The sequence below is a fragment of the Oncorhynchus mykiss genome, chromosome 4 (assembly GCF_057628025.1).
Source record: "Oncorhynchus mykiss isolate SJ-2025 chromosome 4, ASM5762802v1, whole genome shotgun sequence".
Classification (NCBI taxonomy): domain Eukaryota; kingdom Metazoa; phylum Chordata; class Actinopteri; order Salmoniformes; family Salmonidae; genus Oncorhynchus; species Oncorhynchus mykiss.
In genome coordinates, this window is record NC_143025.1 from 89,533,763 (window position 1) to 89,557,068 (window position 23,306).

Genomic DNA, 23,306 nt, shown 5'->3' on the forward strand with positions numbered 1-23,306 from the left:
GTTCAGGAAGGGATTTCTAACTGTTCAGGAAGGGAATTCTAACTGTTCAGGAATGGAATTCTAACTGTTCAGGAAGGGAATTTAACTGTTCAGGAAGGGAATTCTAACTGTTCAGGAAGGGAATTCTAACTGTTCAGGAAGGGAATTCTAACTGTTCAGGAAGGGAATTTAACTGTTCAGGAAGGGAATTTTAACTGTTCAGGAAGGGAATTCTAACTGTTCAGGAAGGGAATTCTAACTGTTCAGGAAGGGAATTCTAACTGTTCAGGAAGGGAATTCTAACTGTTCAGGAAGGGAATTCTAACTGTTCAGGAAGGGAATTCTAATTAACATGGGTATTTTATTTTAAAGAACAGTTAGGTTATTTCTATGCCTTGGCATAGATTCTACAAGTGTCTGGAACACAATAGGAGGGAAGCAACACTGACAATCTAACATTCTAACATTCTAACATTCTGTCAGAACACAGGTCCAACGTTGTAACATTTTACATGTTCTGACAGTCTAACATTCTATGTGTTCTGTCAGTCTAACATTCTATGTGTTCTGTCAGTCTACCGTTCTAACATTCTATGTGTTCTGACAGTCTAACATTCTATGTGTTCTGTCAGTCCACCATTCTAACATTCTATGTGTTCTGACAGTCTAACATTCTATGTGTTCTGTCAGTCTAACATTCTATGTGTTCTGTCAGTCTACCGTTCTAACATTCTATGTGTTCTGACAGTCTAACATTCTATGTGTTCTGACAGTCTAACATTCTAACATTCTATGTGTTCTGACAGTCTAACATTCTAACATTATATGTGTTCTGACAGTCTAACATTCTAACATTCTATGTGTTCTGTCAGTCTAACATTCTAACATTCTATGTGTTCTGTTAGTCTAACATTCTACGTGTTCTGACAGTCTAACATTCTAACATTCTATGTGTTCTGTCAGTCTAACATTCTAACATTCTATGTGTTCTGACAGTCTAACATTCTATGTGTTCTGTTAGTCTAACATTCTACGTTGATGGTGATGGAAAACACTGTCTCAGGCGCCAATCCAGAATCTCTTAGAAGTGTTCAATTGGGTTGAGATCTGGTAACTGAGATGCCATGGCATATGGTTTATATCGTTTCCGTGCTCATCAAATCATTCAATGACAGCTCGTGCCTTGCGGAGGGGGGCCATTGTCATCCTATAGCCAAAAGAATGGGCAAGCTTTTTTATACATTTTTATGCTAAGCATAATGGGGTGTTAATTGCTTAGGAACCACAGCTGTGTGAAAGCACCTGCTTTCAATATACTTTGTATCCTTTATTTACTCAAGTGTTTCCCTTATTTACTCAAGGGTTTCCTTTATTTTGGCAGTTACCTGTATCACACAAATCTTGACTACTCCTAATTGCCAGTTTTAAAATCTTATGTCCCAAGACTTGTTTAGTCCTAACTACCATTTCCACATGTCTTACATCATATAACAAGACTCCTAACTGCCATTTTTCAAACCCACAATCCACGATGAGTTTTTCCACAGTTCTATTGTGTTTCCAAGGCGATATCTCACTCATCTCTCTCTCTCCTCTGTTTCCTTCTTCCAGACCAGTAAGGCGGTGACGAAGGGTGACTTCCCGCTGGCGAGCATCGCGTCCCGGAGGGCACTGTTCCTAGCGGCCCTTTCCATCACCATCGGGACAGGGGTCTACGTTGGGGTGGTGGTGGCCCTCATCGCCTACCTCTCCAAGCCTGGACACGTATAGCAGCGCCTGACCTCCTGGACCAGACCACCGGGGAAAAGCAGGACAGCTAGGAACTGTCTCTTCCTGGAATGGAACACTGCCACTGGCATGGAAATTTTTTCGGGACATATTCCTCCTTCTCCCTCCATCCCTCCATCCCTCCATCCCTCCGTTCTTCTCCTGGACAACCAGAGGAACCACAGAAGAGGAAAGGAAGGATGAACCACCACTCTCAATGAACACGGCTAATGCCATGTTAAAACTGCCCCTCTTCGGAACATGGAAACAGTTTTTGGGTTATGTTCCTCTGTCATCCATAAATCTGTCTATCCTCCCCTTTTAGCTTCCCTACGGGTGGTCCCCGTCAGCAAAGATTAGATGAACAGACTGAGAAGGGCAAGGCCGGAAGGGAGGAGGAGGAGGAGGAGAGCAAGGCAGGAAGGGAGGAGGAGGAGAGCAAGGCAGGAAGGGAGGAGGAGGAGGAGGAGAGCAAGGCGAAACCAGTACAGACTGAAAACAGACATATTTCTCTGGGAAAAGTTACCCAAGTGAAGTTGAGGAGAATTGAGTTCTGCCATTCCGCTGTTCTGCTCCGTTGTCTTCACCCCCCTGTAGGGTGTTTGAACTCTGCTGTGTTCCTCCAACATTCTAAAACCATTACAGAAACAGACAGGGGGGGAGGGAACAGACATGGAAAAACATGGATGCCAATTACTGAGACTTTAGGGAATTGAGGAACTTCGAGGGGCCCCAGTGTCTGGAGGACTCACTGAAAATACAAGCTGAAACACTAAAAACCTTGAGTTCTCTGTGTCATCTGAACTTCTACACAGGGTTTGAAAATGTTGTCTATTTGGATCCCCTGCTACTGACTGACTATCACTTTTTTTTTAATATACCATCAAATGCTTCTTCATTTGGCCTGGGTCAAAGGCCTAACGCTGGGTGGTTCTCCGTCAACATGAAGACCCTCCTCTGAGATCCTTTGATGAGAGAGAGAGAGAGAGAGAGAGAGAGAGAGAGAGAGAGAGAAACAGAGAGAGAGAGAGAGACAGACAGAGAGAGAGAGAGAGCTAGAGAGTCAGTGAGAGAGAGAGAGAGAGAGAGAGAGAGAGAGAGAGAGAGAGAGAGAGAGTCAGTCAGTGTGAGAGAGAGAGAGAGAGAGAGAGAGAGAGAGAGAGAGAGCTCTCTTCCCACTGATGGGGTAGTCGTGTAACAGGTCCTTATTGATCAAACATTTCTGTCCCAAAGGCATGTTTTCATCTTCATAAAGGAGACTATCTGGACTATTGTCAACAAACTCAGAACTGTTAATTACTGTTTGTTGAAATGACAACAAGAAAGCAAAGCTGTCAAACATTGACAGATCTCACAATTCTAGCTTTAATTAATAACATAAATATTGTGTGTGTGTGTGTGTGTGTGTGTGTGTGTGTGTGTGTGTGTGTGTGTGTGTGTGTGTGTGTGTGTGTGTGTGTGTTTCTAACTGAACAAACTGTGTTGGCAGAAATTGAATAATACAAATTCAAAAGGAGAGAAAAAGCTCATTTCCTGCTCTCTGCAGGTGAACTGGACTGGGGAGAGATGTACAATGCTCAAGTTGTTTCGCTTCCCTAAAGAGGCATCAAAGAGAAACGCCCATAAGATCTATCTAATAATGTCTTGTTTTGGTCCGTTAGGGTTCTGCCTTCCCTCCATACATCCAAGCTAGTGTTTCTATGTAGTTCCCCTTCATGCTTTCTAAGGTACCTTCACTAAACCCTGCCTGGAGGTGTATTCAGATCTACTGGCTTGGCCGAACCGTCCTCGAACAAAGCACTGGATATGTAGTAGTAGACAGAAGATTGTATTTCTTTTGATGTTTCAACAGAGGTGTCCGCACATCCGTTTCAGTTCCTCTTAAAGTCTTTTTCGCTCAGAAAGAATAGGGCTTAACATAAATTGTAACAAAATGCCAAAATAACAAGATTGAGATTCTTCAAGGTAGCCAACGTTTGCCTTGATGACAGGTTTGCTCACTCTTGGCATTCTCTCAACCAGCTTCATGAGGTTGTCACCTGGAATGGTTTTCCAAAAGTCCAACTCATACACAGCGCCTTTAGAAAGTATTCAGACCCCTTGACTTTTACCACTTTTCAATTATGTTAGCACACCTGAAAACTGTTGTTCTGATTAAAGAAGCAATAAAACTGGCCTTCTTAGAAACATTGAGTATCTGGAGCATCAGCATTTGTGGGTTTGATTACAGGCTCAAAATGGCTAGAAACAAATAACTTTCTTTTGAAACTCATCAGTCTATTCTTGTTCTGAGAAATGAAGGCTATTCCATGTGAGAACTTGCCAAGAAACTGAAGATCTCGTACAACGCTGTGTACTACTCCCTTCACAGAACAGCGCAAACTGGCTCTAACCAGAATAGAAAGAGGAGTGGGAGGCCCCGGTGCACAACTGAGCAAGAGGACAAGTACATTAGAGTGTCTAGTTTGAGAAACAGATGCTTCACAAGTCCTCAACTGGCAGCTTCATTAAATAGTACCCGCAAAACACCAGTCTCAATGTCAACAGTGAGGAGGCGACTCCGGGATTCTGGCCTACTAGGTAGAGTTACAAAGAAAAAGCCATATCTCAGACTTGCCAATAAAAATAAAAGATTAAGATGGGCAAAGAACACAGATGACGGACAGAGGAAGATTGGAAAAAAGTGTTATGGACAGACAAATCTAAGTTTGAGGTGTTCGGATCACAAAGAAGAACATTTGTGAGACACAGAAAAAATGAAAAGATGCTGAAGGAGGGCTTGACGCCATCTTTCAAGCATGGTGGAGATATTGTGGATGTCTGGGGCTGCTTTGGTTTGGGTAAAGGGGAATTTGAAGAAGGAAGGCTATCTCTTCATTTTGCATACCCTTTTCACGGCATTTAATTGGAGCCAATTTCCCCCTACAACAAGAAAATGACACAAAGCACAGCTCCAAACTATAACTATTTATGGAAGAAGCAGTCAGCTGGTATTCTGTCTATAATGGAGTGGCCAGCACAGTCACCGGATCTCAACCCTATTGAACAGTTGTGGGAGCAGCTTGACCGTATGGTATGTAAGAAGTGCCCATCAAGCCAATCCAACTTGTGGGAGGTGTTTCAGGAAGCATGGGGTGAAATCTCTTCAGATTACCTCAACAAATTGACAACTACAATGCCAAAGGTCTGCAAGGCTGTAATTGAGGATTCTTTGACGAAAGCAAAGTTTCAAGGACACAATTACTATTTAAATAAAAAATAATTATTTATTAACTTGTTGACCTTCTTGACTATATTTCCTATTCATTTCGCAACCCATTTCATGTATGTTTACATGGAAATCAAGGACATTTCTAACAGACTTTTGCACATGTATATATGTATAATATCCCCATCAGTCCTATAGCTATTTACCTGATGTAACTTCAAGATTTTACCATCCAGTTTTTGTTCTCTAAAACTGTCCTCTGCTCTAGGGCCAGTGTAGGGTTGCGTCCCAAGTATTCCCTATGTAGTGCATTACTTTTGACCAGGGCACATAGGGCTCCGGTAAATGTAGTGCTATACAAAAGGAATAGGGTGCCGTTTGCGACACAGTCATGAACTCAACTTCATAGTGTCCCTGTGGTCTGACTCAGTGTTGTGGTACAACACAGACAACTATTCAATACTATACATTCCCAGGACCCAGGTAGAGTGTGGGCACTGAAGCATTGTAACTCAACTCTCTACACTTACAGCTCTCTCTCCCTCACCCTCCCTCTACCTCCCACCCTCACCCTAACTCCCTCTCTCTCCCTCTCCCTCCCTTCCTCTCCCTAACTCCCTCTCTCTCCCTCATCCTCTCCCTAATTCTCTCCCCTCTCTCCCTCACTCCCTTCCTCCACTCTCCCCCCTCTCTCTCCGCCCCCCCCCCTCTCTCTCTCCGCCGCCCCCCCCCCCCCCCCCCCCCCCCCCCCCCCCCCCCCCTCTCTCTCTCCATCTCTGCCTCTCACTGGTCATGCATTAGTCATAACTGACATTTATCGGTCACAATTATCTCCCTATAATGGTTTTCTCTGTAAGAGAGAATCAGCATCTCTCTAGACTAGAGCATAGCCCAACATAGTATCCAACGACCTACAACCCAATACATTTCAAATCTGTTGGCCAGTTTTCCAGTTGCGGGTTGTTACAGTCGAGTGTAATGATGTGAGAAAAAACTGCATTTGCCTGTCCGTAGCTCTCAGATAACAAATAATTTGGAATTTGTCCCAAATTGCACCCTATTCTCTATGGGCCCTGATCGAAAGTGGTGCACTATGTAGGGAATGGGGTTCTACTTGGGATGCAACCCTTGGAGATATAAACAGGAAAGACAATTTCAGCACCGTCCACTAATGAAGATGAACCATGTCGACTTGGCTCCTGAGGGAAATGGTTGGGAAGTTGTTTTGCTATAATGGCTACCATTAAAACTCATTCAATAGCAGCTGTAGGCAGTGACAGTTATTTTAACAGCAGCAGTTAGCGGCCATCTTGTTTTCCAACTGCTATGGACATTGTCTCGCAAGTTGGGACCACCAAGCTAATTTTGTCTGACCATTATCAAAAGACAAACAGAGAGACTTCTTCACTAGGCTAGACACTGAGGCCATGCACACACACACACACACACACACACACACACACACACACACACACACACACACACTAGACAGACACACACTAGAAGCAGGCAGAAGGTGGATGGCAGACCCAGATAACAGCATATTATGGCTTAATTGATTTGCTAGTGTTTTTGGCCATTAGCACATTCACTACCCAATTAACTGAACCCCCCCCTTGTTGTTTAGACCTGGTTACTTCCTGTTCCTGTTAGAGGATCCACCCGGCCTTATCATGCACCCGTGACCCCATTTTACAGTGTGTCCCCATGACAACCGTTTGACCCCACCAGTTGACCCCACCAGTTGACCCCACCAGAGCTATGGATTTAAGACATGTGTCTCTTCGTCCGTTGGTTTTGTTCCCATCACCGTTATAACATGTTGGTGCTTGAATATGTTATGCTGATGACTAAAACTGTAAACTACTTCTGAGAGTTGGTGTTCTGTGTTTTTATGTGTTTGCCACAGTGTTCATATTAGGACAATCATCTCCTCCTGAGACTGAGGCTGGCCTAATTAAATATATATATATATATATATATATATATATATATATATATATATATATATATATATATATATATATATATATATATATATATATATATACAGTATATATATATATATACACACACCGTATTTTTGTTTGTTTGTTTGTTTACCTTTTTGAGAGAAATGGTTATTTATTTCTGATACAGCTGATGAATGCTTTGTGTTCTGTTCTGTAGCGTTGTGTTTCAAAGTACGTGTTTTATCGGGCTCTTTAGAGAACCTGGTATTGTTCAGTTCAATACGGTCTGACATTAATGTTGATGCTGTTGTTTCTCCCAACTTTAAACCTGATAGGCTGATGATTTCCGTCTACGTAACAATGCTCAATCTGATAAATGTATGGTTTCTGTGAATGTAACTATGACGATTTAACAGGATGTTTCTGAGAATTCTTTAATACCAGGGGGGGGGGGGGGGGTCGTGCTTCTCTAGGTATTGTGATATTCTGGAAACAAAATACAACCAAATTGTATTTAGAATTGACTTTATGTTTGGGATATTCCCTACTTTCTGTATGTCTTGTGTGAGAAGATAATGTAAATATTGCTAATATAAAAATGTTCTGGGATGTAATGAAAATTAAAAACTACAGGGGAAAAATGACTTGTCTTTTCTTCAATCTTGAAAAAAAAATAATCTTTCTCTGTGGTTTGTATGCAGATTTCTGTTGTTAGACAACTATGAATATAGTGTATTTTGTGACCTCAGTGAATCCAGAATATTTTCAAAAACAAAGCCAACCTCGTACACAAATAGAAAAGATGGTTATGTTTGGCTAAGTGCTTTGTGAGCCTGTGATTTGGTGCTTGCACTGCCCGGCTTCCACAAGGAAGTGTACATAATTACCTTGTTCAGGACGAGAGAGAAGGTCATTAATTGGTCTATTGATCCTGAATCCATTAGCATGCATCCCAGAGAGTACCAACCGACCCACTTACAAGTCACAGACATACCTCACTACCCCACCCACCCACTTACAAATCACAGACATACCTCACCACCCCACCCACCCACTTACAAATCACAGACATACCTCACCACCCCACCCACCCACTTACAAATCACAGACATACCTCACCACCCCACCCACCCACTTCCAAATCACAGACATACCTCACCACCCCACCCACCCACTTCCAAATCACAGTCATACCTCACCACCCCACCCACCCACTTACAAATCACAGACATACCTCACCACCCACCCACCCACTTACAAATCACAGACATACCTCACCACCCCACCCACCCACTTCCAAATCACAGACATACCTCACCACCCCACCCACCCACTTCCAAATCACAGACATACCTCACCACCCCACCCACCCACTTACAAATCACAGACATACCTCACCACCCCACCCACCCACTTACAAATCACAGACATACCTCACCGCTAAGTGTATCTTATTTAACTTCAGTTTGCAGTGTGGACAAGTTACAATTACTTTTCTTGACTTGCCATGTATGTTGTCACTATTATATATACTATGTGTAAGGCTGTGTGGACTCGCTGTGTGTAACTAAGGGAATGGCATCAACAATACACATTTAGAGCCAAACACAACAAGGCAGACATTAAAGAAACACAGAAAAATCTATGACGAAATCAATTACATAACTGTACATGTAAACTCAGGCTTACTGCTCAAGCAGGCAAATGTGTCCAAATAAGATTCCCTCATTGTGAGCAATTAACGAACTCACATGCAAATGGATGATTTATTAACGATATGCTAACATCGGTGCTGTAGTTGGTCATATAAAAATATACCACTGCAATGGTATAACGTGAATATTGCAAAGTACATTATGCATAATGACAGTCTCACTTACTTCCATGGTTTGTATTTTTATCCATGTAGGTTAGGTTCGATTAAGATTCGCTTTCGTTGACGTTGATACCTTCGACTTTTACCTCAACTTGGGTGACCTTGAAGGAGACGTTTACCTCAACTTGGGTGACCTTGAAGGAGACGTTTACCTCAACTTGGGTGACCTTGAAGGAGACGTTTACCTCAACTTGGGTGACCTTGAAGGAGACGGGAAGGGTTCAGGTTCAACGTGTTGGACTCCTCACACTTTGAGCCCGGCCCCCAACGTTTGACTCTGCCGTAATTGAGCCCGGCCCCCAACGTTTGACTCCGCCGTAATTGAGCCCGGCCCCCAACGTTTGACTCCGCCGTAATTGAGCCCGGCCCCCAACGTTTGACTCCGCCGTAATTGAGCCCGGCCCCCAACGTTTGACTCTGCCGTAATTGAGTCCGGCCCCCAACGTTTGACTCCGCCGTAATTGAGTCCGGCCCCCAACGTTTGACTCTGCCGTAATTGAGTCCGGCCCCCGAAGTTTGACTCCGCCCACATTGAGCCCGGTACCGAACTGCACACTGCAGTCAGGGGCTTCTCGTGATATTAACCTACCCTGTGACCCCAGCCTTTAGCCTTTAACAGACAGTGAATAATGCATGCTGGGTATTAAGGTAAAACCCTTCCTCTCTATCCAGGGCATCCCAAATGGCACCCTATTCCATTAATAGTGCCCTACTTTTGATCAGGCCCCATAGGACTCCGGTCAAAAGTAGTGCACTATGTAGGGAACCAGGATGCCATTTGGAACATATCCCATGTCTCTACTGGGAGGCTACACAGCACAGGGGCAAGTCTAAAGGAATCTAAAAGGAACTAGTCTCTCCACTACGCCCGTCGCCCTGCATCTCCTCGTTCTGGGATGGTTTGCTTAGCACAGTGACACTAAGGTTTTCATGCTTTCTGAGATGGTTTGCTTAGCACGGTGACACTTAGGTTTTCATGCTTTCTGGGATGGTTTGCTTAGCATGGTAACACTAAGGTTTTCATGCTTTCTGGGATGGTTTGCTTAGCACAGTGACACTGAGGTTTTCATGCTTTCTGAGATGGTTTGCTTAGCACAGTAACACTAAGGTTTTCATGCTTTATTTATATCCTCAGCGTTTATCCCATTTTTGACACACAGGATTTCAGGGAGGGAGGGAGGGAGGAGAGAGAAATACCTGAAAGAGACAATTTTCCCCTAAACCCTGGGGAGGGAGGGAGGAAGGAGGGAGGAAGAAGGGAGGAAGGAGGGAGGGCCTCAAACACCTCTGTAAAGATGTATTTATCAATTGAGGGATAACAGAGCAAAATTAATGCACACACACACACACACACACACACACACACACACACACACACACACACACTGGATAGGGATAGTAGATGCATGCATACTCCTTTGGACTGAGTCAGCAGGTAGTAGTCAGCAGGTAATAGTCAGCAGGTAGTAGTCAGCAGGTAATAGTCAGCAGGTAGTAGTCAGCAGGTAATAGTCAGCAGGTAATAGTCAGCAGGTAGTAGTCAGCAGGTAGTAGTCAGCAGGTAGTAGTCAGCAGGTAATAGTCAGCAGGTAGTAGTCAGCAGGTAGTAGTCAGCAGGTAATAGTCAGCAGGTAGTAGTCAGCAGGTAATAGTCAGCAGGTAGTAGTCAGCAGGTAATAGTCAGCAGGTAGTAGTCAGCAGGTAATAGTCAGCAGGTAGTAGTCAGCAGGTAGTAGTCAGTAGGTAATAGTCAGCAGGTAGTAGTCAGCAGGTAGTAGTCAGTAGGTAATAGTCAGCAGGTAGTAGTCAGCAGGTAGTAGTCAGCAGGTAGTAGTCAGCAGGTAGTAGTCAGCAGGTAATAGTCAGCAGGTAGTAGTCAGCAGGTAGTAGTCAGTAGGTAATAGTCAGCAGGTAGTAGTCAGCAGGTAGTAGTCAGTAGGTAGTAGTCAGCAGGTAGTAGTCAGCAGGTAGTAGTCAGCAGGTAGTAGTCAGCAGGTAGTAGTCAGCAGGTAGTAGTCAGCAGGTAGTAGTCAGCAGATAGTAGTCAGCAGATAGTAGTCAGCAGATAGCAGTCAGCAGATAGTAGTCAGCAGATAGTAGTCAGCAGATAGCAGTCAGCAGATAGTAGTCAGCAGATAGTAGTCAGCAGATAGTAGTCAGCAGATAGTAGTCAGCAGATAGTAGTCAGCAGATAGTAGTCAGCAGGTAGTAGTCAGCAGGTAGCAGTCAAAAGGTAGCAGTCAGCAGGTAGCAGTCAGCAGGTAGTAGTCAGCAGGTAGTAGTCAGCAGGTAGTAGTCAGCAGGTAGTAGTCAGCAGATAGTAGTCAGCAGATAGTAGTCAGCAGATAGCAGTCAGCAGGTAGTAGTCAGCAGGTAGTAGTCAGCAGATAGTAGTCAGCAGATAGTAGTCAGCAGATAGTAGTCAGCAGATAGTAGTCAGCAGATAGTAGTCAGCAGGTAGTAGTCAGTAGGTAGTAGTCAGCAGGTAGTAGTCAGCAGGTAGTAGTCAGCAGGTAGTAGTCAGCAGGTAGTAGTCAGCAGGTAGCAGTCAGCAGGTAGTAGTCAGTAGGTAGTAGTCAGTAGGTAGTAGTCAGCAGGTAGTAGTCAGCAGGTAGTAGTCAGTAGGTAGTAGTCAGCAGGTAGTAGTCAGCAGGTAGTAGTCAGTAGGTAGTAGTCAGCAGGTAGTAGTCAGCAGGTAGTAGTCAGTAGGTAGTAGTCAGCAGATAGTAGTCAGCAGATAGTAGTCAGCAGATAGTAGTCAGCAGGTAGTAGTCAGTAGGTAGTAGTCAGCAGATAGTAGTCAGCAGATAGTAGTCAGCAGATAGTAGTCAGCAGATAGTAGTCAGCAGATAGTAGTCAGCAGGTAGTAGTCAGTAGGTAGTAGTCAGCAGGTAGTAGTCAGTAGGTAGTAGTCAGCAGGTAGTAGTCAGCAGGTAGTAGTCAGTAGGTAGTAGTCAGTAGGTAGTAGTCAGTAGGTAGTAGTCAGCAGGTAGTAGTCAGCAGGTAGTAGTCAGCAGATAGTAGTCAGCAGATAGTAGTCAGCAGATAGTAGTCAGCAAGGTAGTAGTCAGCAGGTAGTAGTCAGCAGGTAGTAGTCAGCAGGTAGTAGTCAGCAGGTAGTAGTCAGCAGGTAGTAGTCAGTAGGTAGTAGTCAGCAGGTAGTAGTCAGTAGGTAGTAGTCAGCAGGTAGTAGTCAGCAGGTAGTAGTCAGCAGGTAGTAGTCAAAAGGTAGTAGTCAGTAGGTAGTAGTCAGTAGGTAGTAGTCAGCAGGTAGTAGTCAGCAGGTAGCAGTCAGCAGGTAGTAGTCAGTAGGTAGTAGTCAGTAGGTAGTAGTCAGCAGGTAGTAGTCAGCAGGTAGTAGTCAGTAGGTAGTAGTCAGCAGGTAGTAGTCAGCAGGTAGTAGTCAGTAGGTAGTAGTCAGCAGGTAGTAGTCAGCAGGTAGTAGTCAGTAGGTAGTAGTCAGCAGATAGTAGTCAGCAGATAGTAGTCAGCAGATAGTAGTCAGCAGGTAGTAGTCAGTAGGTAGTAGTCAGCAGATAGTAGTCAGCAGATAGTAGTCAGCAGATAGTAGTCAGCAGATAGTAGTCAGCAGATAGTAGTCAGCAGGTAGTAGTCAGTAGGTAGTAGTCAGCAGGTAGTAGTCAGTAGGTAGTAGTCAGCAGGTAGTAGTCAGCAGGTAGTAGTCAGTAGGTAGTAGTCAGTAGGTAGTAGTCAGTAGGTAGTAGTCAGCAGGTAGTAGTCAGCAGGTAGTAGTCAGCAGATAGTAGTCAGCAGATAGTAGTCAGCAGATAGTAGTCAGCAAGGTAGTAGTCAGCAGGTAGTAGTCAGCAGGTAGTAGTCAGCAGGTAGTAGTCAGCAGGTAGTAGTCAGTAGGTAGTAGTCAGCAGGTAGTAGTCAGTAGGTAGTAGTCAGCAGGTAGTAGTCAGCAGGTAGTAGTCAGCAGGTAGTAGTCAAAAGGTAGTAGTCAGTAGGTAGTAGTCAGGAGGTAGTAGTCAGGAGGTAGTAGTCAGCAGGTAGTAGTCAGCAGGTAGTAGTCAGCAGGTAGTAGTCAGCAGGTAGTAGTCAGCAGATAGTAGTCAGCAGATAGTAGTCAGCAGATAGTAGTCAGCAGATAGTAGTCAGCAGGTAGTAGTCAGTAGGTAGTAGTCAGCAGGTAGCAGTCAGCAGGTAGTAGTCAGCAGGTAGCAGTCAGCAGGTAGTAGTCAGCAGGTAGTAGTCAGCAGGTAGTAGTCAGCACATAGCAGTCAGCATATAGCAGTCAGCAGGTAGTAATCAGCAGGTAGTAGTCAGCAGGTAGTAGTCAGCAGGTAGTAGTCAAAAGTTAGTAGTCAGCAGATAGCAGTCAGCAGGTAGTAGTCAGCAGGTAGCAGTCAAAAGGTAGCAGTCAGCAGGTAGTAGTCAGCAGGTAGTAGTTAGTAGGTAGTAGTCAGCAGGTAGTAGTCAGCAGGTAGTAGTCAGCAGGTAATAGTCAAAAGGTAGTAGTCAGCAGGTAGTAGTCAGCAGGTAGTAGTCAGCAGGTAGTAGTCAGCAGGTAGTAGTCAGCAGGTAGTAGTCAAAAGGTAGTAGTCAGCAGGTAGTAGTCAGCAGATAGTAGTCAGCAAGGTAGTAGTCAGCAGGTAGTAGTCAGCAGGTAGTAGTCAGCAGGTAGTAGTCAGCAGGTAGTAGTCAGTAGGTAGTAGTCAGCAGGTAGTAGTCAGTAGGTAGTAGTCAGCAGGCAGTAGTCAGCAGGTAGTAGTCAGCAGGTAGTAGTCAAAAGGTAGTAGTCAGTAGGTAGTAGTCAGGAGGTAGTAGTCAGCAGGTAGTAGTCAGCAGGTAGTAGTCAGCAGGTAGTAGTCAGCAGGTAGTAGTCAGCAGGTAGTAGTCAGCAGGTAGTAGTCAGCAGATAGTAGTCAGCAGATAGTAGTCAGCAGATAGTAGTCAGCAGGTAGTAGTCAGTAGGTAGTAGTCAGCAGGTAGCAGTCAGCAGGTAGTAGTCAGCAGGTAGCAGTCAGCAGGTAGTAGTCAGCAGGTAGTAGTCAGCAGGTAGTAGTCAGCACATAGCAGTCAGCATATAGCAGTCAGCAGGTAGTAATCAGCAGGTAGTAGTCAGCAGGTAGTAGTCAGCAGGTAGTAGTCAAAAGTTAGTAGTCAGCAGATAGCAGTCAGCAGGTAGTAGTCAGCAGGTAGCAGTCAAAAGGTAGCAGTCAGCAGGTAGTAGTCAGCAGGTAGTAGTTAGTAGGTAGTAGTCAGCAGGTAGTAGTCAGCAGGTAGTAGTCAGCAGGTAATAGTCAAAAGGTAGTAGTCAGCAGGTAGTAGTCAGCAGGTAGTAGTCAGCAGGTAGTAGTCAGCAGGTAGTAGTCAGCAGGTAGTAGTCAAAAGGTAGTAGTCAGCAGGTAGTAGTCAGCAGGTAGTAGTCAGCAGGTAGCAGTCAGCAGGTAGCAGTCAGTAGGTAGTAGTCAGCAGGTAGCAGTCAGTAGGTAGTAGTCAGCACGTAGTAGTCAGCAGGTAGTAGTCAGCAGGTAGTAGTCAAAAGGTAGTAGTCAGCAGGTAGCAGTCAGCAGGTAGTAGTCAGCAGGTAGTAGTCAGCAGGTAGTAGTCAGCAGGTAGTAGTCAAAAGGTAGTAGTCAGCAGGTAGCAGTCAGCAGGTAGCAGTCAGCAGGTAGTAGTCAGCAGGTAGTAGTCAGCAGGTAGTAGTCAGCAGGTAGTAGTCAGCAGGTAGTAGTCAGCAGGTAGCAGTCAGCAGGTAGTAGTCAGCAGGTAGTAGTCAGCAGGTAGTAATCAGTAGGTAGTAGTCAGCAGGTAGTAGTCAGCAGGTAGTAGTCAAAAGGTAGCAGGTAGTAGTCAGCAGGTAGCAGGTAGTAGTCAGCAGGTTGTAGTCAGCAGGTAGTAGTCAGCAGGTAGCAGTCAGCAGGTAGTAGTCAGCAGGTAGTAATCAGTAGGTAGTAGTCAGCAGGTAGTAGTCAGCAGGTAGTAGTCAGCAGGTAGCAGGTAGTAGTCAGCAGGTAGCAGGTAGCAGTCAGCAGGTTGTAGTCAGTAGGTAGCAGTCAATAGGTAGTAGTCAGCAGGTAGTAGTCAGCAGGTAGTAGTCAGCAGGTAGTAGTCATGAGGTAGTAGTCAGCAGGTAGCAGTCATCAGGTAGTAGTCAGTAGGTAGTAGTCAGTAGGTAGTAGTCAGCAGGTAGTAGTCAGCAGATAGTAGTCAGCAGGTAGCAGTCAGCAGGTAGTAGTCAGCAGGTAGTAGTCAGCAGGTAGCAGTCAGTAGCTAGTAGTCAGCAGGTAGTAGTCAGCAGGTAGTAGTCACCAGGTAGTAGTCAGCACATAGCAGTCAGCATATAGCAGTCAGCAGGTAGTGGTCAACAGTCAGCAGGTAGCAGTCAGCATGTAGCAGTCATCATATAGCAGTCAGCATATAGCAGTCAGCATATATCAGTCAGCAGGTAGCAGTCAGCAGGTAGCAGTCAGCAAGTAGAAGTCAGCAGGTAGCAGTCTTGCCACTATAGAGACTATAGTCTCGGATTTAGCCCAAGCAGTCTTTGTGGGAAAACATCTATAAACACTGCATTTCATAAGCCAACATTCCAACAAGCTCTCACAGATTCACAGCAGAATGTGACGTTTGTGTGTGAATGTAAAATTGGTTATGTTTAGACATTGATTTAAAGTTAAGGGTTAAGTTTTAGGATAGGGTTAAAAAAAAAAAAATCCTTGCATTGGGGATTGAACATGCGACCCTCAGATCCAAATGTCGCGGCTTACGCAAATCCGCCACCCCCCGTCCACAACGCCCAAGCCTACTTGATGGTAATAGCGCCACTTGCCTCTAGGAGCTGGTTTTGAAGGCATCTCGATGTCCTGAGGACCTTGACGGATGTCACATTTGGAAGTGGATCTTGAGCGACCTGGATTGAACATGCAACCCCTTAGCAATATGAATTAACCTGTTTGGTAATGAACAGTAAAGCAACTAACATCAACACGGCTCATTATGGCTGGGAATTTGCTGTTGATGCTACAAGGGAAGGAGAGAATTAGAGACAAGAACAAACTTGAACATGAGGAAGTTAATAGGAAACCCAGCCCAGAAAACAAACAATTAGCATGCAGGGCTGATATCTGCGAGTGGGAACTTTGTTGGAAAATGACATTAAAAGTACGTTGTTGTATTGTGTTCAATTACCACATCATGATGTTTTAATGCACAGTGTACTGCTGTGTTAATGAGTTCTCCTCTCTCTCGCTACACACACACACACACACACACACACACACACACACACACACACACACACACACAGACACAGACACACACACACACACACAAACATGAAAGGCTACTGCAGACACGCACACAGATACATACAGGCAGGATACACACACAAAAACACTGGGATCAACCTGTCTCCTGTGGACACACACACACACACACACACACACACAAACACGAAAGGCTAAAGCAGATACGCACACAGATACATGCAGGCAGGATACACACACAAAAACACTGGGATCAACCTGCATCCTGTGGACACACACACACACACACACACACACACACACACACACACACACAAACAAACACACACACAAAAAAAACTCTATCAAAACATGGGCTGGTGAGGAAAAAAACCTCATCCTCTTTTCACTCCATCTCTTCTTTTTTTTTCTATGTGTGCAGATTTATCTGTCTAGTAAACATTTCTGCTCCAAGTCCAGCGAATAGTTTCTGTCAGTTTCCCAAAAGGCACCCTATTCCCTATATAGGGCAACTGGTCAAACGTAGTGCACTATTATAGGAAGTAGGGTGCTGTTTGTGATGCAGACTCTGTCGTCCAAGTCGATGAAATTCAAGGAAGCCATTCAAGAGAAGATGATGAGATGGAAAGAGAGAAGGAGAAACAGAAAATGAGATGGAAAGAGAGAAGGAGAAATAGAAAATGACATGGAAAGAGAGGAGGAGAAACAGAAAATTACATTTAAAGAGAGGAGGAGAAATAGAAAATTACATAGAAAGAGAGGAGGAGAAACAGAAAATGACATGGAAAGAGAGGAGGAGAAATAGAAAATGACATGGAAAGAGAGGAGGAGAAATAGAAAATGACATGGAAAGTGAGGAGGAGAAATAGAAAATGACATGGAAAGAGAGGAGGAGAAACAGAAAATGACATGGAAAGAGAGGAGGAGAAATAGAAAATGACATGGAAAGAGAGGAGGAGAAATAGAAAATTACATAGAAAGAGAGGAGGAGAAACAGAAAATGACATGGAAAGAGAGGAGGAGAAATAGAAAATGACATGGAAAGAGAGGAGGAGAAATAGAAAATGACATGGAAAGAGAGGAGGAGAAATAGAAAATGACATGGAAAGAGAGGAGGATAAATAGAAAATGACATGGAAAGAGAGGAGAAATAGAAAATGACATGGAAAGGGAGGAGGAGAAACAGAAAATGACATGGAAAGAGAGGAGGAGAAATAGAAAATGACATGGAAAGAGAGGAGGATAAATAGAAAATGACATGGAAAGAGAGGAGGATAAATAGAAAATGACATGGAAAGAGAGGAGGATAAATAGAAAATGACATGGAAAGAGAGGAGAAATAGAAAATGACATGGAAAGGGAGGAGGAGAAACAGAAAATGACATGGAAAGAGAGGAGGAGAAATAGAAAATGACATGGAAAGAGAGGAGGAGAAATAGAAAATGACATGGAAAGAGGAGGATAAATAGAAAATGACATGGAAAGAGAGAAGGAGAAATAGAAAATGACATGGAAAGAGAGGAGGAGAAATAGAAAATGACATGGAAAGAGAGGAGGAGAAATAGAAAATGACATGGAAAGAGAGGAGGAGAAACAGAAAATGACATGGAAAGAGAGGAGGAGAAACAGAAAATGACATGGAAAGAGAGGAGGATAAATAGAAAATGACATGGAAAGGGAGGAGGAGAAATAGAAAATGAAGTGGAAAGAGGAGAAATAGAAAATGACATGGAAAGAGAGGAGGAGAAACAGAAAATGACATGGAAAGAGAGGAGGAGAAATAGAAAATGACATGGAAAGAGAGGAGGAGAAATAGAAAATGACATGGAAAGAGAGAAGGAGAAACAGAAAATGACATGGAAAGAGAGAAGGAGAAATAGGAAATGACATGGAAAGAGAGAAGGAGAAATAGAAAATGACATGGAAAGTGCAGAAAAAAAGCTAACTAGCTCATTGCTTGGCTAGCTAGCTAGCTGCTTGGCTGAACACAGAACAGCACACTGTTCTCCGATTAGCTAACTGGATCAGTCTCATTAAAAAAACTTTAGCTAAAGATGTTGAATCTTGGAAACTCACAGCCTGTATTGGCGCCCCCCGACGACAGATCTTATGTATCTGAACTGAGCTTAACTCTCTGCCCATCTGCCTATAAAACAACGGATGGTATTCAGAGCAAAAAATTCCCCAGTGCAGATGATTGTCTCTGTATGTGGCTCTACCTGTATAGATTGTATAGCTTACAGTACCAGTTAAAAGTTTGGACACACCTACTCATTCAAAGGGTGTTTCTTTATTTCTATATTGTAGAATAATAGTGAAGACATCAAAACTATGAAATAACAAATATGGAGTCATGTAGTAACCAAAAAAGTGTTTAAAAAAATCAAAGTATATTTTAGATTTTAGAGTCTTCAAAGTAGCCACCCTTTGCCTTGATGACAGCTTTGTACACTCTTGGCATTCTCTCAACCAGCTTCATGAGGAAAGCTTTTCCAACAGTCTTGAAGGAGTTCCCACATATGCTGAGCACTTGTTGGCTGCTTTTCCTTCACTCTGCGGTCCAACTCATTCTAAACCATGTCAATTTGGTTGAGGTCGGGGGATTGTGGAGGCCAGGTCATCTGATGCTTACCTTTATGTCTGCATATTATATAATGCTAAGCTATTGTCGTTTTGTTGCAGAATGTGCTTTCAATTTGAATATCAGCAAGAACTCTCCGTGTGTTGCATTCTGGTCCCTGGAGACGGATTTGGGGTAAAATATGACTATTTTAAAACATGTAGAGAATAAGAAATGTCTGCCTCTGCAGAATCTATCTAGTCCAGCTAATGAGACCTAATCCACACCCCACACCCACACAGACGTAGTACCAGACAGCGACCACCCCCCCACCCCACCCACACCCCACACCCACACAGACGTAGTACCAGACAGCGACCCCCCCCCCCCACCCCACCCACACAGACGTAGTATCAGACAGCGACCACCCCACCCACACCCACCCCCCCACCCACACCCACACACCCCCCACCCACACCCCACACCCACACCCACACAGACGTAGTACCAGACAGCGACCCCCCCACCCACACAGACGTAGTACCAGACAGCTTACTCAATTGAACCAGCCATCCATTCTAACGATACACCTTTAGCCCCGTCCAGTTTACAGTTTGGGTTGGGACACCTCTTCCTCCTCCTCCTCCTCCTCCTCCACCTCCACCTCATCCTCCTCCTCCTCGTCTTCTTCCTCCTCCTCTCAGTTTTTCCTTTAGTATTAGGCCTAGTTGTTTCTCCAGGCTGGTCACAAGAAAGAGCTGTCTATTTCCTGGACGGGTGAAATGGTCCTGAGGACGTTAATGTATGCCTTCGTCCGTTAACCAAAAAACGAAACAATAGCACAGCACTGGGCTCAAACTCACAAGGCTCAGAGTCAGAGAACTGTATCAGACCACTGCACCACGGCAGTTCATAATTCTCTAGCAAGCAGGGAGAGTACTTGATGATACTTAAAAAGGGGATTTTCACCTTGACAACATGACATTTTTTTATCATATTTTTTTTTACAATTATCCAAACCACGAGCTAGAACTATCACATTTTCATATCACTGTTAGAATCAGGAAGTTTCCACTTCCTGTGTATTTGTCCGGTAGTCATAGCGATACCGCCCGCTAGTTACAGGAGGCGTAGCCACAAACAAATAATCGCGACCAATACACAGTAATCTCCTAAATTCTGTAGTCAAGATTGTTTTGAAAATGTTTGTTTTTCACTAATGTTTGTCATTATGCCCGTGTGGTGTTATGTGCCTGGCTGTGCTAATTATAAACATGTGTGAAAATGTCTTACCTTTCACCGTTCTACCTACAAGAAGTTCAGGTGATTTGTTACCATCAATTTCTTTACTTCACAACAAAATGGAAAATTCCCAATTAGAGGTAGAGCTAGCTAACGTTACAGTCCTGTATTGAACTCTGAAAGACATCAACTAAATCATATCGCTTTCGTATGGTATACACACAGTCAATCAATTTAGCTTATGCCATGGCAGTCACTGCTAGACTGGTAGCTACCTTCAGCAGAGTAAACATGTTTGTCTGTTCGTTCTATCTATGACTGACCGTTAGCAAATGTAAGCTAGCTAATATTACTCTTATTTGGTATCTCAATTTGGTAGCCATCTATTCCACCCTTTGTCTGGAAAGCACTAAAAATAGAAGTGTCGATATAGCTAACTCACTCTCTGTTTGTGTGTTGGTAGCAATGATGAATGTATAGAAATCATCTATGGTTGGTTAGTTGGTTAACCAGCCAGTCTCAGCTGGTTTGCAATCTTGCTGCCAATTTAGTGACACTAGTTTTCTAAAAAAAAATAAGCTGACTATATTGAAATGTCCACGTTAGGTATGCTTAGCTTGCCAGTCTAATAGAGATCAATACAATTAGTGTGGAGGTTAAGTGGAATCTGCTTACAACCCCTTTAGCTCTGCACTAGGTGATGATAAGTTGGCCAAATTTTTTTTTTACAGTAAGCATGGTATAAAGATGAATTGTGTTTGTCTGGTTTGTGTTGTGAGGTTACAGGTGGTTAGAGGTAGCCTGAGGTACCTTTTTTTGGGGGGGGCTTGCAGGGTTCTGCTTAGACAGTAAATGTGTGGGTGACATTTTCCCTCAAACTCCCATACTCAACAATTCATACTGTGTAAGAACTTCCTTCCTAAGACTTTTCATACCTGCTTCACCCCCCCCCCCCCCACACACACACAGTCAAATACTTGTTTAGCTAGCTACCTAGTTACCCCCCCCCCCCCCCCACAGTCAAATACTTGTTTAGCTAGCTACCTAGTCGTCCCCCCCCCCCCACAGTCAAATACTTGTTTAGCTAGCTACCTAGTTACCCCCCCCCCACAGTCAAATACTTGTTTAGCTAGCTACCTAGTTACCCCCCCCCCCCCACAGTCAAATACTTGTTTAGCTAGCTACCTAGTTACCCCCCCCCCCCCACAGTCAAATACTTGTTTAGCTAGCTACCTAGTTACACCCCCCCCCCCCACAGTCAAATACTTGTTTAGCTAGCTACCTAGTTACACCCCCCCACAGTCAAATACTTGTTTAGCTAGCTACCTAGTTACACCCCCCCCCCCACAGTCAAATACTTGTTTAGCTAGCTACCTAGTTACACCCCCCCCCCACAGTCAAATACTTGTTTAGCTAGCTACCTAGTTACACCCCCCCCCCCCCACAGTCAAATACTTGTTTAGCTAGCTACCTAGTTACACCCCCCACAGTCAAATACTTGTTTAGCTAGCTACCTAGCTACCCCCTCCCCCCCCACAGTCAAATACTTGTTTAGCTAGCTACCTAGTCCCCCCCCCACAGTGAAATACTTGTTTAGCTAGCTACCTAGTTACACCCCCCCCCCCCACAGTCAAATACTTGTTTAGCTAGCTACCTAGTTACACCCCCCCCCCCACAGTCAAATACTTGTTTAGCTAGCTACCTAGTTACACCCCCCCCCCCCACAGTCAAATACTTGTTTAGCTAGCTACCTAGTTACACCCCCCCCCCCCACAGTCAAATACTTGTTTAGCTAGCTACCTAGTTACACCCCCCACAGTCAAATACTTGTTTAGCTAGCTACCTAGCTACCCCCCCCCACAGTCAAATACTTGTTTAGCTAGCTACCTAGTCCCCCCCCCACAGTCAAATACTTGTTTAGCTAGCTACCTAGTTACCCCCCCCCCACAGTCAAATACTTGTTTAGCTAGCTACCTAGTTACCCCCCCCCCCCACAGTCAAATACTTGTTTAGCTAGCTACCTAGTTACACCCCCCCCCCCACAGTCAAATACTTGTTTAGCTAGCTACCTAGTTACACCCCCCCCCACAGTCAAATACTTGTTTAGCTAGCTACCTAGTTACACCCCCCCCCCCACAGTCAAATACTTGTTTAGCTAGCTACCTAGTTACACCCCCCCCCCCCCCACAGTCAAATACTTGTTTAGCTAGCTACCTAGTTACCCCCCCCCCACAGTCAAATACTTGTTTAGCTAGCTACCTAGTCCCCCCCCCCACAGTCAAATACTTGTTTAGCTAGCTACCTAGTTACCCCCCCCCCCCCCACAGTCAAATACTTGTTTAGCTAGCTACCTAGTTACCCCCCCCCCCACAGTCAAATACTTGTTTAGCTAGCTACCTAGTTACACCCCCCCCCACAGTCAAATACTTGTTTAGCTAGCTACCTAGTCCCCCCCCCCACAGTCAAATACTTGTTTAGCTAGCTACCTAGTTACCCCCCCCCCCCCACAGTCAAATACTTGTTTAGCTAGCTACCTAGTTACCCCCCCCCCCACAGTCAAATACTTGTTTAGCTAGCTACCTAGTTACACCCCCCCCCCCCCACAGTCAAATACTTGTTTAGCTAGCTACCTAGTTACACCCCCCCCACAGTCAAATACTTGTTTAGCTAGCTACCTAGTTACACCCCCCCCCCACAGTCAAATACTTGTTTAGCTAGCTACCTAGTTACACCCCCCCCCCCCCCACAGTCAAATACTTGTTTAGCTAGCTACCTAGTTACACCCCCCACAGTCAAATACTTGTTTAGCTAGCTACCTAGTTACCCCCCCCCCCCACAGTCAAATACTTGTTTAGCTAGCTACCTAGTTACCCCCCCCCCCCCCCACAGTCAAATACTTGTTTAGCTAGCTACCTAGTTACACCCCCCCCCCACAGTCAAATACTTGTTTAGCTAGCTACCTAGTTACACCCCCCCCCCCACAGTCAAATACTTGTTTAGCTAGCTACCTAGTTACACCCCCCACAGTCAAATACTTGTTTAGCTAGCTACCTAGTTACCCCCCCCCCCCCACAGTCAAATACTTGTTTAGCTAGCTACCTAGTCCCCCCCCCCACAGTCAAATACTTGTTTAGCTAGCTACCTAGTTACCCCCCCCCCCCCCACAGTCAAATACTTGTTTAGCTAGCTACCTAGTTACCCCCCCCCCCCCCACAGTCAAATACTTGTTTAGCTAGCTACCTAGTTACACCCCCCCCCCACAGTCAAATACTTGTTTAGCTAGCTACCTAGTTACACCCCCCCCCCCCACAGTCAAATACTTGTTTAGCTAGCTACCTAGTTACCCCCCCCCCCCCCCCACAGTCAAATACTTGTTTAGCTAGCTACCTAGTTACACCCCCCACAGTCAAATACTTGTTTAGCTAGCTACCTAGTTACACCCCCCACAGTCAAATACTTGTTTAGCTAGCTACCTAGTTACACACCCCCC

At 44.6% G+C, this 23,306-nt stretch overlaps 1 protein-coding gene and 1 long non-coding RNA gene across 2 annotated transcripts in view; one reads left to right on the top strand and one right to left on the bottom strand.

Moving 5' to 3' along the window:
• syndig1l (synapse differentiation inducing 1-like) overlaps window positions 1-5,649 on the top strand; it is a 96,749-nt gene extending 91,100 nt beyond the window's left edge. The window contains exon 4 of the mRNA XM_021601071.3: window positions 1,591-5,649. Coding sequence (XP_021456746.2) covers window positions 1,591-1,749 — 159 coding nt within the window. The 3' untranslated portion in view covers window positions 1,750-5,649. The remainder of the gene's footprint in view (window positions 1-1,590) is intronic.
• LOC149984177 (uncharacterized) lies at window positions 1,315-2,743 on the bottom strand. Its single transcript, XR_016495642.1, has 2 exons — window positions 2,628-2,743; window positions 1,315-2,376 (listed from the first exon to the last, which is right to left on the bottom strand). It is a non-coding gene; the product is annotated as an uncharacterized LOC149984177 (long non-coding RNA).
• Window positions 5,650-23,306: the final 17,657 nt, after the last annotated feature.